We start from the raw sequence: 17961 nt of genomic DNA, 5'->3' as shown, positions 1-17961 counted from the left end.
TGATTTTATTTTATTTTATATTGATTTTATTTTTTATTTTTTGTTCATAGTCATCATTTTAAGTACCTGATTATTATTAAAAATTTTATTTTTGCTGTTGTTTTAATAAGGTTAAAATTGGTGTTGAATGGATGTATGCATGTCAGTTTTTTTTTCTTATTTATGTATTTGGTTTTGTGTGTGTGTGTGTGTTTGCGTGACTTCGGCTGTGGGATTCTTTGGTTGCAGTGTGAGTGGTTTTGAGTGAGAGTGAATGGTTTTGGTTTGGTTGATATGTGATGTGAGATCGTCTTGGTCCTGGTTGTTGTGTGTTGTTCGGTGTTTTTAATTGCAGTTTTAGTTGGTCATTTGTGTGAGGTTTTGATTGATTCATGTATTCATTCATCCAATTCATTTCATTTAATCATATAATACTGCAGCGCTGAATGACCTTTGCAGGTCCCAGCACTTGGGCTATGCCCTAAATTCCATAATCAATCAATCAATCAATTAACAAGGTTCATTGCCGGAGTAGAGAACATTCGTGCGGATCTCCTCAGTCGACAAGGTCAATTGCTGCCGACAGAGTGGACCCTTCATCAGGACGTATGCCAGGAGCTGTGGGGTCTGTGGGGATGTCCTTTGGTGGACGTTTTCGCGACTTCAAGGATGGCGAGACTCCCTCTTTACTGCTCCCCGGTTCTCGATCCGGGAGCAGTAGCAGTAGATGCCCTTTTATGGGATTGGACGGGCCTAGATCTCTACGCATTTCCCCCCTTCAAGATTCTGGGGGAAGTGATGAGAAAGTTCGCAGCTTCGGAGGGGACGAGGTTGACGTTAATCGCCCCCTTTTGGCCCGCAGCGGACTGGTTCACAGAGGTGATGTTCTACCTGGTGGATTTTCCGAGATCTCTTCCGTTAAGGAGAGATCTACTCAAACAGCCCCACTTCGAGAGGTACCACAAAAACCTCTCCGCTCTGAGTCTGACTGCGTTCAGACTATCCAGAAGTTGGCCAGAGCGAGAGGTTTTTCGAGACCTGTGGCTAAAGCTATCGCCACCGCGAGGAGACCTTCATCAATCGCGGTGTACCAATCGAAGTGGGCAGCTTTTAGGAGCTGGTGTAGGAAGAAAGGAGTTTCCTCTACCACGACCTCTGTGAGCCAGATCGCCGACTTCCTACTTTATCTCAGACGAGATTTGAAGCTTGCAGTGTCAACCATTAAGGGCTACAGAAGTGTTTTATCTGTGGTTTTTCGTCATAGAGGTCTTGACCTTGCTAATAACAAGGATCTCCATGATCTATTGAGATCTTTTGAGACCACCAAGGTGCCTCTACCAAAGTTACCTTCGTGGAACCTTGACGTGGTCCTCAAGTTTTTAATGTCAAGTCGCTTTGAACCTCTTCACACTGCATCTTTGCGAGATTTGACGAAGAAAACTGTATTCCTAACTGCTCTGGCGACGGCGAAGAGAGTTAGCGAGATACAGGCTATTAGTAAGCACGTCGGCTTCAAAGGGCATAATGCGGTCTGCTCTTTGGGTATGACATTTCTGGCTAAGAATGAAAACCCCTCCAATCCTTGGCCTAAAACGTTCGAGATCAAGGGTATGGCAGAGATCATTGGTCAAGAGCCAGAAAGAGTCCTGTGTCCTGTCAGGGCTCTTAGAGAATATCTTCGGAGAACAAAGGATTGTAGAGGTTCTGCGGAGAACTTATGGTGTTCGGTCAAGAGACCAAATATGCCCATGTCCAAGAATGCACTGGCATTCTTTTTAAGGAACACCATAAAGGAGGTGCACTCATCTTGCAAAGATAGTGACTTTAGGCTGTTAAGAGTTAACGCTCACGAGGTAAGGGCTATTTCGACCTTGATAGCCTTTCAGAAGAATATGGCCCTCAAAGACATTTTAAGTGCCACTTTTTGGAGGGGTAACTCAGTGTTTGCCTCGCACTACCTACGGGAGGTGAGAACGACGTATGAAAACTGTTACTCTCTTGGGCCATACGTCGCCGCAGACACTATTTTGGGGGCAGGAGGTAGCACTCATCCTTTCCCATAGAAAAAAAAAAAAAAAAGGGTATAGGTGAGTTTTTTTAATACTTGTAATGTTTATGGTTGTAGGGTCGGCCGCCGAATGCGGTCTTCCCTTCTTTTAGCCTTTTTTATGTGGGAGTATTTTGTTAGGCTAACTTAGGTGGTGGTTTTGCCTCGTTGCCCTCAGAAGTATGGTCATGGTCTAGTTACATTGTGGTCTCGTCCCCGTTGACAGATCATCTAGAGCGCACCAACTACACAGGTCACTACCTTGTTGGTAACTCTAGTGAAGCAGATGCAGGCTTGGGTGACAGTAATCACGAAGTCAGCTATGCTAACAGGTAAGGAACCAAGATGTCAATCATCTACATGTATATGTTTCCTAAAAATCCTTTTCTGTCTCTCCCACCGCCAAAGGTGGGATTCAGCTATATATATATCTGACAGGTAAGTTTCATGAACAAAATGATATTGTTAAGATACAATAAAGTTTGTTCATACTTACCTGGCAGATATATATATTTTAAGTACCCACCCACCTCCCCTCAGGAGACAGTGGAGATAGAAATCTGATAGAAAATGGGAATGGTTCCTGATACCCGCCTCCCAGTGGCGGGAATGGGTACTAACCACCCTACTCCCACTACGTGTGTCGTAAGTTTTTAGAAATTCTGTCGGACTTCAGAGAATACAGCTATATATATATCTGCCAGGTAAGTATGAACAAACTTTATTGTATCTTAACAATATCATGTTTGACATTCTAGAGTAACTCTGCACATGTAACTGGAATGTAATACGTAATGGTCATTTGTTCCTACACATTATACAAACCCTCAGTCCTTTACATGAGGAATTGCTTACGCTGACACTGGAACATAGCCGTTATAACTCTTGAACAAGGTGGTTAGGCAGTAACTACCATCCGGTAGTTGGGGAGACCAGCCTGTTCTGTTGCAAACATTCCACTTTGCTTTTGGCCATCATGCGATGCAGACTTGTTTTCATGGGCTCTTGCTTGACTGTCGTTAAACTCATATTATCCTGGTGGGATCTTTTCTTTATTATTTATGTACATAGTATTTTGATTATACTGTGTTTGATATTTTCAATATACAAATCCACAATTTTTTATAGCCTTGCAGACCGCCTTACCCCAGTGTGTCCGTGGTCGGCGGCCAAGGACGTAACATTCGCCCGTATCACATTATTACCTTTGATAAAGGGGTGACAGTATATTTGTTACGAATTGTTACTCCTGCTGCTTGCGCTGTTGGAGAGTCTGCCAAGAGGAAAACTTGGGAGCATTTGCCCTCAGTTTTTCTCTCCCGGCATTCTTTCCATCTTCCCCCTCTTCACTTGCTTCTCTGGTGAGGAAGAGGGGCCGGGACGGGCCATTTGTGTTTGGTAATTGGGTGTCGTATTCTCAGTGGGTCTCCTCTCGTCTCGGAGGGCAGTGCCCTTTGAAAGGAGAAGAGCCCCCTTTTATTAATTTTATCTTTAATTTTTTCTTTAGGTTGACAGTGAGCAGTCGTAGGATACAGCAGTAGAGGGTTGGTTATCCCCCTGTTGGTTATCCTAATCTTTGGGAGTGTACCTGTGACACTCTAGTATGCTGTGGCACTGCCTCTTGTTTATGTATTCCCCCTGTAGTGCCCTCTGTTAGATTGCTGCTGCTGCCCTGATGACCAGTCACTGGGCAGCTTTAGCTATGCCTCTGGCCTCAGCTGCCCTGTGACTCCTGCCACTGCTATTAACGTTTCCTAACCAACATCCTGCAGAAGAAACATCAGACTGCTACTGCCCTTCCTTTCTTTTCTTGAGGCTCAAGGAGGTCAGGGAAACTGGATAGGCCCCTATGGCCAAAGAAAAGGAAGGCTGCTCCCCCTCCTTCCCCAAGAAGTACTTCTGTATGATTTTTAAAGGGGTACTTCCTCCCAAGAGGCAGTGGGTTCTTTCTTCGTTTCTTCCCAACCTCCTGTCTCAGGAACCAATTCGCATGCCCCTGGGTTTTGTGTTTCAGGGGCTGTGGGAGTGCAAGCTTCAGTTTGCATTCCCATCATCTGTTCTAGAGGTTCCATCTCTAGACTGGTGCTGTGTCTGGCGCTTGTTCGTGAGTTGCTACGAGTGCTCGTGTTTTTAATGAATTGAGAGCATCCTGAGCTGCTGATGGAGAGTACTCTCTCTGTCCCAGTTCAGGCGAGGGATGGCCTCTCTGAGGAGGCAGTGGTTCTCTTGTTAGTCCTTCCCACCCAAGGGCGTGGTCGGATTTGCATTCTCCTATGGGTTCTTGCGTTTTGAGGGCCTTGAGTGCATGATCTTTCAAGTCATGCTCTCGACCCAGTTCTTAGAAATCTACATCTAAGACTGGCTGTGCCTGTTCCTCCTCGATTTCTTCGGAAGTCAAGAGAGCACCGTTCCTGATGATTGTTATTACAAAACTCGGGAGTCTCACTGAGTGTTTGAATTCCTTAAATTTCAAGTGCTTGCCAACAGCTCAGGTTTTTTGGAATCATGAGCACTCGGAATGCGAGAGAGGAATTACTTCTGATGATTGTTCTTACAAGATTCGGAAGTCACCGAGAGCTTGAATTCATTAGAATTTCTTGCACTCGCCGAGCACACAGATTGTTTGGAATTGTGCGTTTGGAAGGCAAGAAGGCCGCTCATGATGATTGTCCTGGTGAGATTCAGTAGTCTTGCTGAGCACTTGAATTCCATAGAATTTGTGGGGCTCGCTGAGCGCTCTGATTCCGTCGAATTGTTAGTGCTTGGAAGTCGATAGATACCACTCTCGATTATTGTTTCCACAAGATTTGGGAGTATTGCTGAGTGCTTGAATTTCTTGGAACTTCGGGAGCTCGCCGAGCACTTGGATTTTATTTTAGAATCATGAGCGCTCAGCTGATGTATTATCAATTGCCCAGAATTTTATGAAATCTTGGATGTTATTCAATCAGTGCTGGGGAATTTGCCCTCCATTCTGGCTTAGGTTTAGAGTGAGAGAAGTGCCAAGACATTTAGGTGTTTTGACACTGCTGCCAGCACTTTGTAAGAACTTGGTCAGGTACCATCCTTGTGTCTTGGACCGTAGGGTCTGACCACTTAGGATAGCAGACATAAAATCCCTCTGAACTTTCCCCTTGAGTGGCTTCAACCTCGAAGGAGACTACATAGTGCATATGGGAGGAAGACAATAGTTCTTAGCAGATGAATACCGCTCATATATTTGCGTTCACGTGATCTGCTCAGCTCACTCGAAACAGCTCGACCTGCTTGGATCGGCTGAATTGAGTGCTTGGCTCTATCCGAGTGAACTTCTGCTCTCCTCAGGTTGGTGCTTTGCTTTGCTGCAGTCATCACAAGTGGTGATTGTCCATGATCTACCCCTCCTGCTGGGTGTTCTAGCAGGACAGGTAGGAATGGTCTTTCCTTTCCCTTACCAGCTCTCTTGATCGTCTCAGTTGTTCCGAGAGCTTCAAGGCGAAAGAGCTCTCTTGATCGTCTCTGTTGTTCTGAGAGGTACAAGGCAGAAAGAGAGAATTCCAATGAGTTTTATCTCTTTTTCGGAGTTTGGCTACTGTAAGGGTAAGTATTTTGAGACCAATCCTCTGATCTTCTCATCATACACTTGAGTAGTCGAGGAAAGTTTCATTGGATCCTGTTGAATCTCCTCTCAAGGAGAGAAAATCAGGAGTGAAAACTCAAGGTTTTTTTTTTGGAGGGACATGAAAACACTCAATTTTCATTCAGCTGAGACCTTTGCGCTGATTTTTGAGCACATTAATCTCAGGAATAGGACAACAGCTTCCCCTGTGAATTATCTTTACTGATTTAGGCCCTTGCTCTTCCAGGAGAGACAAGGATTTTTGTAGGGGCACCGCATTCCTTGATTGTGAGGGTGTTCTCGACTAGATGAATACCTTTTCTTCAGACAAGGAGTTTATTCTGCTGCCATGACAGAAGTGATTCTTCTTTACCTCTATGGGGATGCTGTGCCGACTGCAGGTGGTTCTGTCTCTGCTTCATCTGGACTTGGGGCTCTTGCTGTTTTCCTAGCCATGAACTATGTTCTCTCGCAACAAGAAACAGCGAGCCTGGAGGACATCACAATGATGTCTCTCCAGGCAATCTCCTGACAGGATCTGTGATCCTCTACTTTCTGTAAGGCTTAACTTCCTTGAATGTGATAATTCCTGAAGGAATTCTGTCCTATGGAGACTGTCCCAATCTGGGGTGTTTCTTCTACCCAGCACCAGACAGCAGCCTGAGGGCTATTCCGGTGATAGGAAGGACTTTGTCCTAATTTAGATCTCCAGATTCATAAGTCCTGAGTTGTCTCAACGCAGAGGAACAGTCCTTTACTCTGTTCTCCCTTTCTCTTTTCAGAGAATTGACGATACCATGGTAGTCAAGGGTTATGACAGGGCAGCTGCCTTGTCCTTCGGGTATTGGTCAAGAATTTTGGGTCTTTGTAACCATTTGACTCTACTTTATGGTCAGGCCAACCCTTCCTTGGTCCCCTAAGAAGTCTCAGGCTTCAAAGGACGATATGTTTCTCTTCTGGAAAGAGGGCAGAAGGGTAGATAGCTCTCATAACAGGCTTTTGTCTTTTGCTGGTACCTGGATGAATGGTTGCTTGTCGAGTCTGTGGCCTTGACAGTAACATAACTGAGGCCTGGTAAGCAGATATAATTCAGGAAGTATCTACTCCTTTCCGGGCATCGTTCAGCTTCTACCGAACTCTCACCTCTCCTGTGCATTTTGGGAACAGCCAGTTTGGCTAAGAGCTAGTCATCTTCTGCGTCTTGTTGTAGCCATAGAAGCTTCTCTTTGGAATATCTTCTTCCCTCTCTTCATTAAAGAATGAAGGAGGTCTGCTAAAAGCCTTTAATCTTTTCCTCTCTCGAATGATGAGGAAGGAATTAGGCGGGTGCTCAATCAACAGGAACCTTTTGAATATACATGTATGTACTTGTATAATCTCCTCGTGACGTGTGTTACCAGATGCACCAACCGAGTATGTATTAGGCACATACCTGTAGGATGGTTGTCTAAAGTATGTGACGGAGACGATAAGTACCCTCTCATTACATCCTGAAACTTGAGGCAACCTTTCACCCCCCTGAGAATTTTGGGATTTGATTTTAAGACACCCAGTGGTGTTGTTGAGCAACAACACCACAGTATTGGTATTTATCACCAAATAAAAGGGTTCCATTTCCCTCCTATTTTAGCGCACTCGATAACTTTATCAGCGAGACACATTTCCTAGTGAAATGTACTGTCTGGCAACTCAGCATCTGGATTCAAGTGATGGGCAGAGCGCTGTTTTCCTTAAGGAAAGATTGTTTGTCTCAGTATTTTATCTCTCATTAGAGGTTTAACTACTAATGGGAAACCTCTCTGTCTTGCCATCGCAGAGATCCAAGGTCTTCAAGTGGTTTTTGATTCTCGTGTAGGGATCTTGTCTCGTGCTTAGCACACGCCCTTGCAAGAGTCATCAGAAAGAGATATGTGTGCCCTTGCGTGAATTATCAGACAGATATGTCTTGGAAGACTTCCTATCATCTTTCTGTTTACTGCCCGGTACAACAGAAGTCGGTAGGTTTTCTGCTTCATCGCACATAATCATAGGCCACTGCAATGACTCAGAATTACTTTTTCGGACAACTCGATAGTTTGTCCTCTTTGTGTATTTTTTTTCTATTCGTAAGGTGTTCAACAAATGCTGTTCACCCTGAATTGCTTGAAAGGTATGAGAGAGTTCCTCCCTGAATCAACGTTTGGTGTCAGTCACACAGGAGTGGTTCCTCAGGCAGTACAATCCTTGTCTCTTCAAGGCTAAATACTATTCAGCTTTCCTTGCAAGCATAGGCTGTCTCACCGAGTAATTCCAGGAATTGGAGCTGTCTTTGCTGCTTGGTGTCATTGACGGGACTTTTCCTTTGGGCAGAATTGCAAGTTGTTTCTCTCCAATTAAGTTGTGAAGACATAGGTCCACATTCAGCCTAGTCTTTCACAGGAAGTACTTGTATTGTTTCTCCTCAGTCAAGATTCAACTGCTGATGAGAAACTTCTCTGTCTTGCCATCACTGTGACCCCAGGTCTCTAGGTGATATTTGACTCTCGTTTAGGGTTTCTTTCTCATGCTTCGCACATGCCCTAGATAATATCATCAGACAGAGATTTTGTTTCTCAAGGCTGCATCTCATCTTACTCTGGCATTGGCGAGGAGGATAGACAATTTGCATGGACCTTCTTTAATATCACCCTTTAAAAGGGGGTATTGACATCCCTACTATGCCTTCGATGTCATAATGAACTCCGAATCATTCGGCATCTGTTGCCAGGTTCAAGTAATTCATGACCCCCTGTGCCTTGGACTTTGTAATTGATGATCCAGATCAATCTCTACCTTGTCCTGTATGGTGCTGTGGTACTTTCCGAAAAGGCTCAACATTCTTAAACCGGATATCGTTCATTTTTCTCCAGTACTATCTTGCCCAAGAGAGAGAAAAGTGTCAAAGGATACGTTTTCTTTGAGTTTCATGTGATGATCAGAAGGATGTACTCTGCAAATGACGATGATGTCACCCGTACAATCCGCCCGAGAACTCACGAAGTCAGTGGCTTGATCCATTCCTCATATTCCGAAGAATATGTCGGATTGGAAAATAGATGTAGTCTCATCAGGACCACATTTGTGTCTTTCTACCTTTGGGTTTTTACCCACAAATCCTTGGAGCTTTTTTTCCTTGGACTTGTGGTGGCTGCTCTACAACTTGTGTTTTCCTACCGAGTTCCTTTAAGAGGACAGGTTTGATCTCACCTAAGGTGTGTGGTTCTAGAGGTAAGAAGGATTCAAGAGTGACTGGCCTCTTCTCCTCCTCCTCCTCCAGGCTGAGAATAGGACTCGAACTTACACTCGCTGAACTGGCATCTGATGCGGTAATTCTACACATTGAACTTCCTTTGTATTTTTCTTGTTAGAATCATAGAGGCAATCTTGCTCCTTCCTCTAGCAAGAGGAGGAAGGAAATGGCAATAAGACAAACCCTTATTGGATCCTTGCCTTAATGCCTCCGACTCTTATTATTCTTCCCAGCCTTTTTTCATATGAATTACAATTCCTCACTCATTCGGAAAGGTCTAGAAGTCTGACTCTTGATGTCGCATTTCTTATACTCCTGTGTGGGATGCTGCCACATACATCCATGCAAGAAATGGAATGAAGGGGTGACAAATCAAACCCGTAGATTCTTTAAAATCTTGTAATGAAGATAAACAAGACATCAAGACGACAGTAGCGGGAAGCAGGTCCGCGCTTGTCACTACAATGACCACTGGACAGTGACTGACTATGCATATGGCGGGAAATAAAGGCAGTGTTGACACATCTAATTACATTGTTGCCACGATGCATAACGAAATAGTGGTCTTACAATACGTTCAATGAGAAAATATAAATGGGAACATAAATATAATTCTTCAATAGAATAATACAAAGCAAATGTAAGAAATGTTCATAAACTGAACGTAATTAATATACAGCATAACATTAAATATCTATACAACTCCGATGAATTTGTCAGAGGTAGGGCACTCCTCCCCGCTCTTTCAACCATGAGTAGCCCAGGGGTACAGAACTCTAGTCAGTTCAAGAGACTCAGTCAGATTCCTTCCTCCAATCAGTGAGTCTTCCTAATGTAAAGGACCTAGGTTTTGTATATTGTGTAGGAACAAATTACAGTTAATAGGTAAATTGTATTTTCCCAACTATACAAACCTGAGGTCCTTTACATTTTTGGCCCACCTCATGCCACCCCTCAATCTGAAACCTGGGTTGAAAGGCAAAGTGGAATGTTTACATTTGGGCAGGCGGGTCTACCCAGCTACCGGCCAGTAGTTACGGCCTAACCACATTGTTCAAGAGTTTTAGCAGCCGTGTTCCAGCTTCGACGTAAGCAGTTCCTAATGTAGGTTTGTATAGTTAGGAAAAATACAATTTACTTTTAAAAATTGTGATTTCAATTTCAGGGACTGAAGGGAGTAAGCAGGATGTACCCCGCATTCTTTCTGCGCTGCAGATGTGTATTTCTCGGCTGCCACGAGAAGGGATGCGTAAGGTTATCAGAATTGGTGTCTGTGGGCAGATGCATGGTTGTATGTTATGGAAGCATGGCCATGCATGGGAACAGAAACCTGAAAATGATAGGTGAGATTATGAGTTGAGCTTTGGTGTTGCTAAATATCTATTTCATATCAATATTTCATTTTAGAACTGGTAAATAGTACCAAATTTGACTGATAGTAAAATTATTTTAAAGAATGAAATATATCATTATATGCAGCTACAGGCTTATTTGTTGTATGTGTTTTACAGTGTTTAATGTATTTTAAAGATTTTAATTCATTAATGTACTGTAATTTTTTGTCTAGATTTTTCTCATAAAAATGTTTTGTAGGTTTTAATTTGGAGTCATGTATGTCCTTAAATTAGCATTATATTGTACTCAGAATTTTATTTTTATGGGTAAGTTACAGGAATTTGGTGTTTATGCTAATGGGGCAGAATACTTAGTTTATCAAGTTTTAGAATATTAAGATTATAGTAGATACAATTCTGGATTGACTTTTGATATGCTACTACTAGTCTGTATTAAATTCTGCTTGTAAAAGGTTTGGTATTACACAATTTTTCTCTATTTCATGTTGATCAGCTGCTAAATTACATCTTTTAATGAAAAATTAATTTCCCATGAGTAGAATTAAAAAGCACCATATACAGTATGTACTGTATAGTTGACAGTATGTACTGAGTATGGAATTACGTATTCATTTTAACAAATTTAGATCAGTACTTGAAGTGATAATTACAGGCAGCCCTTTGGTTAACAGGGAGGGGGGGGGCGGGGTTCATGTTCCCGGCCGGCCAATGCTACTAACGGAAAATCGCTGCCAACTGAAAATCGGCGATAACAGCACTAAAAACCTGCTTAATGGCGCTGCTAACCAGAGATTAGAGCTGTTGTTAACTAGAATTGGCGCTGCTGACTGGATATTGGCGCTTCTAACCAGAGATCGGCACCGAAAATCCAGTTAACCCTTTAACGCTGATTGGACGTAGTAAACGTCGATATAAAATGTCTGTTGGGTGCTGATTGGACGTATGGTATGTCGATATAAAAAAAGTTTTTTTTAAAATTTGCGGAAAAATAGTTATAGGCCTACTAGTTCGCGCGAAAATTTTGAATCACGCGCCTTTGGGGATGCTGGGAGCTCACGGATCAAGGCATTATTTTGTTTACAATGGTTACACAGGCGCGCAAGCACGAATTTCTTTCTTCTCGGACTAAAAAACATCAGCGACACATCTCAGAAATTATTTCGTCACTTTGACATAATTTTTGCACCATTTTAAATTAGCCGTTACATGGAGTATTATATATGAAAATGTGTGCAATTTAATTTAGAATACAACAAAAAACAACTCATGGTTGTAGCTTTTATCAGTTTTGAAATATTTTCATATAAATAACGATAAGTGCCAAAATTTCAACCTTTGGTCAACTTTGACTCTACGAAAATGGTTGAAAAACGCAATTGTAAGCTAAAAATCTTATATTCTAGTAATATTCAATCATTTACCTTCATTTTGCAACAAATTGGAAGTCTCTAGTACAATATTTCGATTTATGGTGAATTTATGAAAAAAAATTTTCCTTACGTCCATGGGGTAACTCTTCCGAAAAAATCAGAAATTTTTTCATCCGATTGTCGTAATGTTTGCACTATTTTAAATTAGCTGTTGCATAAAGTTTTATACATGGAAATGTGCACAATTTCATGTAGAATACAACCAAAAACAAGCCATGTTTGTAGCTTTTATCAGTTTTGAAATATTTTCATATAAAAAACGATAAGTGCCAAAATATCAACCTTCTGTCAACTTTGACTCGACTGAAATGGTAAAAAAACGCAATTGTAAGCTAAAACTCTTACATTCTAGTAATATTCAATCATTCATCTTTATTTTGCAACAAATTGGAAGTCTCTAGCACAATATTTCGATTTATGGTGAATTTATGAAAAAAAAAAATTTTCCTTACATCTGCGCGGTAACTCTTCCGAAAAGACTCAGAAATTTTTTCGTTCGATTGTTGTAATGTTTGCACCATTTTAAATCCAGTTACATTAGCCGTTACATAAAGTTTTATATATGAAAATGTGCCCAATTTCATTTAGAATACAACTAAAAACAACCCATGGTTGTAGCTTTTATCAGTTTTGAAATATTTTCATATAAATAACGATAAGTGCCAAAATTTCAACCTTCGGTCAACTTTGACTCGACTGAAATGGTTGAAAAACGCAATTGTAAGCTAAAAATATTACATTTTAGTAATATTCAATCATTTACCTTTATTTTGCAACAAATTGGAAGTCTGTGAAATAAACTTTTCCTTAAGTCCGCACGGAAACTCTTCCGAAAAAATCAGAAACTTTTTCGTCCAATTTTTGTAATGTTTGCACCATTTTAAATTGGCCATTACATAAAGTTTTATATATGAAAATGTGTGCAATTTCATGTAGAATAAAACTAAAAACAACCCATGGTTGTAGCTTTTATCAGTTTTGAAATATTTACATATAAATAACGATAAATAGAAAAAATTCGTCCTTTGGTCAACTTTAACCCGACCGAAATGGTAAAAAACTGCAATTGTAAGCTACAACACTTACAGTCTAGTAATATTCAATTAATTACCTTCATTTTGCAACAAACGGGAAGTCTCTAGCACAATATTTCAATTTATGGTGAATTTTTGAAAACAGTTTTTTTTACGTCCGCGCGTTAAGAATTCATGCATCATTTTGTGATAATATGTTCTCTGTGTTGCCTTGATCGTTTTACAATGTGTTATATACCAAAATGATCACATTTTAGTGTACAATACAACGAAAAAAAATTAACTCGTTAGCTTTAACCGTTTTGGTCACAGCGCGATTTGTATACAATTATACATATATGACTTTTCCGCTCTGTCATATATCCCAATACTTATATATGATAATGATTTTTTTTCTTTTCTGATGGTTGCATATTAAACTTCAGGCAATGACAAAAAAAGGAGCCAAAAATGAACTCTTAATCTTGAAAACTAAGCGTGCTGTGATTTTTTGGAAAAAAAAATTTTTCCGCTTCGGTGCTCACTCGCAAACGCCACTAGCATACGGGAGACGATCTTTGAAATACTGCTTCGGCGTTTAAGGGTTAACAGCGTCGCTAGACAGGAGCTGTAAAACCGGATAGCCGTTAACTGATACCGCTGTTAACGGCAGTGATACTCTATGCTCACATGTAAGATACAAGCTCTAAGGCAGCAGTTGAGGGGTTAAACAATTACAGGCGGTCCCCGGGTTACGACGGTTCCGGCTTACGACGTTCCGAGGTTACGACGCTTTTTCTTAAATATTCAATGGAAAAATCCGTCCTGGGTTACGACGCTTGTTCCGAGGTTACGACGCTGACGCTTCCGACGCTCCGAGTTAACGACGCTTTTAAAAAACTCATACTATGATAAAACTCCTTTATAGTTTAGCACAGTATATTAATAAAAATAAGTTTCTGGTTAGATTACAAAAAAAATTTTGAGGTTATGATGATTTTCGACACTTTTTATGTCGTATTTTTCTATGTTTTTTAGTGACGCCTCATATGCGGAACTAGTTTCCGAGCGAATGAATACATACTAGCTTGCGGTGCGCAAAGTTTACATATAACAGTCCAAAAGCACAAATAATGAAAAAAATCATTGCTTGTTTCCAGTAATAATAACAAAACGAAGTTTCTGGTTAGATTACAATGAGAGAGAGAGAGAGAGAGAGAGAGAGAGAGAGAGAGAGAGAGAGAGAGAGAGAGAGAGAGAGAGAGAGGCGTCTTCCGACGCTCCGAGTAAGGACAGAGAAGTGTTCGTTTCGTTAAACGGCCTCTGACTCATGCCAGTAAATGTTTTGTTGATACTAATAATATAAGCCTATTTAAAGATACGTTTACTTTAATTAGTCTATATGATACGTAAATAGTAATCAACTGTTCTTGTAGCCCTCAAGATTTGGCAAAATCGAAGTATCCAAAGAGACATTATCCAGTACACTGGAACCTTGACATACGAATTTAATTTGTTCCGTTACCATCGTCGTATATCAAAACAGTTGTATCTCAAAGCATTTTTTCCCATTTAAAATAATGTAATATGTATTAATCCGTTCTAGCGGTATGAAACCACACCTAAACACAGCTAAATTACATATACACAATTTATACACAAATAAACGAGTAATAACACACATAATGATAAAATAACATAGCAATGTGATAAATGATAATAAATGTTAATAAAATCAATTAAAAAAAAGAAAGGAATTTTACTTACCACAACGAAAGATGACGTGAGGCCAGCAGGGGGAAGAGGTAGGGAAGGGTGGCAGGGAACGATTTGTTCTCTTTTTATTTACGTATGTACACTAATAACTACGTAATAAACACAAATGAAATAACATTGCTAAACTAATTTTTATTTTTTTATTTTAATCAGTTTGTAGTTTAGAAATAATGGTGATGCCTTTGGAAGGTTTTATGCTTTGCTATAATTTCATGTTTTGCTTCCATCGAAATCATTTTCTTGGGTTTTTTTCTTATCACCTGCTTTGTCTTTAGCTTTGAGACCCATGGTTAATAATAAAATAGACAAAATATCACGAAAAATAGGCGCAAATACAACGAACTAAACAACGACGTGTTAACATGCAGCACCAACAAACAACAGACTGAACGCCATTTATCGGTCGCCTATACAACTAACACTCATCGCAAAATCGTATCTCAAATATTTCGTTGTATATCAAAGCTTATATTTTCGCAAATTTTCTGTTGTATCTCAAAACATTCGTATATTAGGGCAATCGTATGTCAAAGTTCCAGTGTAATTTGATCAGAGAGAGAGAGAGAGAGAGAGACGCCTTGGCAACAATGGTCACCGTCTCGGGGATTGACGTAACATTTATTTTCTGAACAGATAGGACAGAGAAGTGTTCGTTTCATTAAACGGCCTCTGACTCATAGCAGGAAATGTTTTGTTGATACTAATATATAAGCCTATTTAAAGATACGTTTACTTTAATTAGTCTATATGATACGTAAATAGTAATCAGCTGTTCTTGTAGCCCTCAAGATTTGGCAAAATCACTCCAGGTTGTACATAAAACTTCAAGAATGTAGTGTCACCAGAGGATTACAATAGTTTTTACCTTCAAGAACCAGCATTCTTTTATGAAAATAACTCCAGGTTGTACATAAAACTACAGGAAACAACATGTAGTGCAACCAAAGGATTACAAGTAAGGTTTTTATAACTTTTTATTAGTTTAAGACATATTTCCAAGCGTCGTTCCGGCTTACGACGATTTTCGGCTTACGACGCGTCTCAAGAACGGAACCCCCGTCGTAACCCGGGGACTGCCTGTATTGTTATAATGGGGTTCAACAATTAATGATATAATAAGTAATAGGCAGTCCCCGGTTATCAGCGGGGGTTCCGTTCTCGGCGGTGTGGTGATAAGCGAAAACCGCCATTAAGCGAAACTGCAATTTATGGTGCTTATGGCACCAAGTTTCGGTTAATGGCACCATAAGTCTATTATCGGTGCTTTATGGCGCCAGTAACCAAAACTTGGCCCATTATGGCACCATAAGTTGCTGATTTTTTGGCGCTAGACAAGTGCTATAAAACCAGATCGCCATTAACCGAGTCTGTCGATAACCGGGGACAGCCTGTATTGAACTGACTTGTGGAGAATATACTGAGAAGACTTTGTCCTCTAATACTGTGCTAGGTTCACATTCTGCTCTTGCTGGCATTGTATGTGTTCCATTGGCACTACGTATATTTGTTCCTAAGGAAATACAAAGTGGATTCTTTTTTTGTAGGAGTACATATTTCTCATTACGATCTGGAAACAGCCATTGAAACTAGATAGCAAGGTGGTTAATTGGTGGTACATGGGTATGTGGTGGAATCCCTACTCACCTGTTGCAGTCTACTGTGTACTTTTTCTTCCACCACTGTTGTGAGTGGCTATCTTGCTGTGTTTGTCTCTTGACAGCCTGGTTGAAGTTGTCCAAGTATTTTTTGGAAGACGGTCTGTGGATTGTGTTTGTGCAACTTATGTTGCTAATATGAGTATGGTTGAGCAACAAAGATTTCTGTTGCTGATAAGAGTATGGCTGAGCAACAAAGATTTCTGGGTTATAAGCTTTGTGTATGTGACTGCTTTATGGTTACTTTTATTGTTGACCTTCTGCAGTTTTCTTTGTTGAATTGGTTGGATATGCAGTACTGACTCACCTTTCTGGAAGTGCGCTGGATGGTTCCCTTCATAGCAGAGGAGGTTTGGCAAGTAGCGAAAGAAAGCCAAGAAACATTTGCCAAGTCATCAGTAGGGATAATACTCTGTTCTTGATAGCTCTGAACCTTTCCAACTCCTTTTCTCTATCCTTGCTTGTTTGATTCGGTCTGAGAGAAGTACATGCATGGAGGTAGTGACCCAGTACAGGCTCTCCAACAGTGACAACCCAGGCACATATGTTAAGCTGTCTGTGAGATCTCAGTATATGCTCATGGTTTGCCACTAACTACTCTTGCTTCATTTATTGCTTCAGACAATGGATTACCTAAACCACTTGAAAGGATATAGCCATCTGTAGGTATTCTTAGAGATTCTCCTTTGTGACTTTCTAGACTAGTATTTGGCTTTGGCTACAGGCTTTGCTGATTACCATGGTGTTTTTCTTGGTAAGGAGGTCAACATGGTATCAAAAATAGGCGGTACCATAGAGTCGCTTCTTTCTGTCCCTACCATATGCTCTGTCATAATAGGAGAGAGTGAGGCTTTTGGTAGAGGTTAAGAAATGCAAACAGGTATCTTGTCCCTTCCCCTCCTCCTGAGCTCTTCCTCCTCTTCCTCTGAAGTGTTTAACCATTTCTGCGTGACTTTTGCTGTATGTAGGGTAAGCACTGGGTTCTTCTGCATGTGCTTGTGATCCCTTGTCTCCCTGTCTTTTTTGAAAAACAAGAAGTACCAAAGACTCTTCTCTCATTGCTTGTGCCTTTTCAGAATTATGTAGAGGAGTCGTTGATGCTTTCTCATCTTACTCATGCATGATTCCCAGATCTTGCTTGAGTAGACAGATCTGTACACGACAACCTACAATTGTGTAAATGTGCTGAAACTCGGAATGCTCTTGACCTGTGTAGGATATCTTTCAATGCACCATAGTGCTAGTGAGCATTCTCCCTGGTCTTCTGCTAGTTTGGCTTTAGCCATTTGGAAGGAAGACTTTAGAAAGGTTGTCCATGGTTTGGAAAGTAGGAGTCAACTTTATTTCATGATTCATCCATTTGTATCAGTAAGTCTGATCATTTGTTCCTTGTATTAGTGAACATTCACCAGAGTAGGCTGGTATGTGTGTTGCCTCTCCTAATGGTCTTTTTCCTTCAGAGCCCCTGCAGTCAGAGCTTTGAAGTGTTTAGATCCAATACATACTCGAGGCCTGAGAATTTGTAGTGGAGCGTTTAGATCATCCCCAAATCTCTCGGTTTTATGTGAAATTGGAGAACCCCCTGTGTCGTTGCATCGGGATTTTGTAACAATGCGGAGTGCATTGAATATTCTATCTACAAGTTCTCCTACAAAAAAGGGATTTTGACGTAAGGAAAAATCTATTTCTGGGCGATTGGCTCGTGTCGCCAGCGAAATATCCTTTAATCTATTATTTCTAGGGTAAATGTACTAACACATACCAGAGAATAAATAAATAAAGAAAAAGGTCAGTACAACTGACTCGCTCACCCTCCAAGAGGGTGTCGGTATGAACACTA

At 40.8% G+C, this 17961-nt stretch overlaps 1 protein-coding gene across 1 annotated transcript in view; it reads left to right on the top strand.

The window, feature by feature from the left end:
• LOC135196144 (sedoheptulokinase-like) overlaps nt 1-17961 on the top strand; it is a 210242-nt gene that overhangs the window by 28435 nt on the left and 163846 nt on the right. The window contains exon 3 of the mRNA XM_064222694.1: nt 10058-10235. Coding sequence (XP_064078764.1) covers nt 10058-10235 — 178 coding nt within the window. The remainder of the gene's footprint in view (nt 1-10057; nt 10236-17961) is intronic.

This window comes from Macrobrachium nipponense, chromosome 17, assembly GCF_015104395.2.
Source record: "Macrobrachium nipponense isolate FS-2020 chromosome 17, ASM1510439v2, whole genome shotgun sequence".
Classification (NCBI taxonomy): Eukaryota; Metazoa; Arthropoda; class Malacostraca; order Decapoda; family Palaemonidae; genus Macrobrachium; species Macrobrachium nipponense.
The sequence above is the reverse complement of the archived record's forward strand: the minus strand, read 5'-3'. Positions and strand labels throughout refer to the sequence as shown.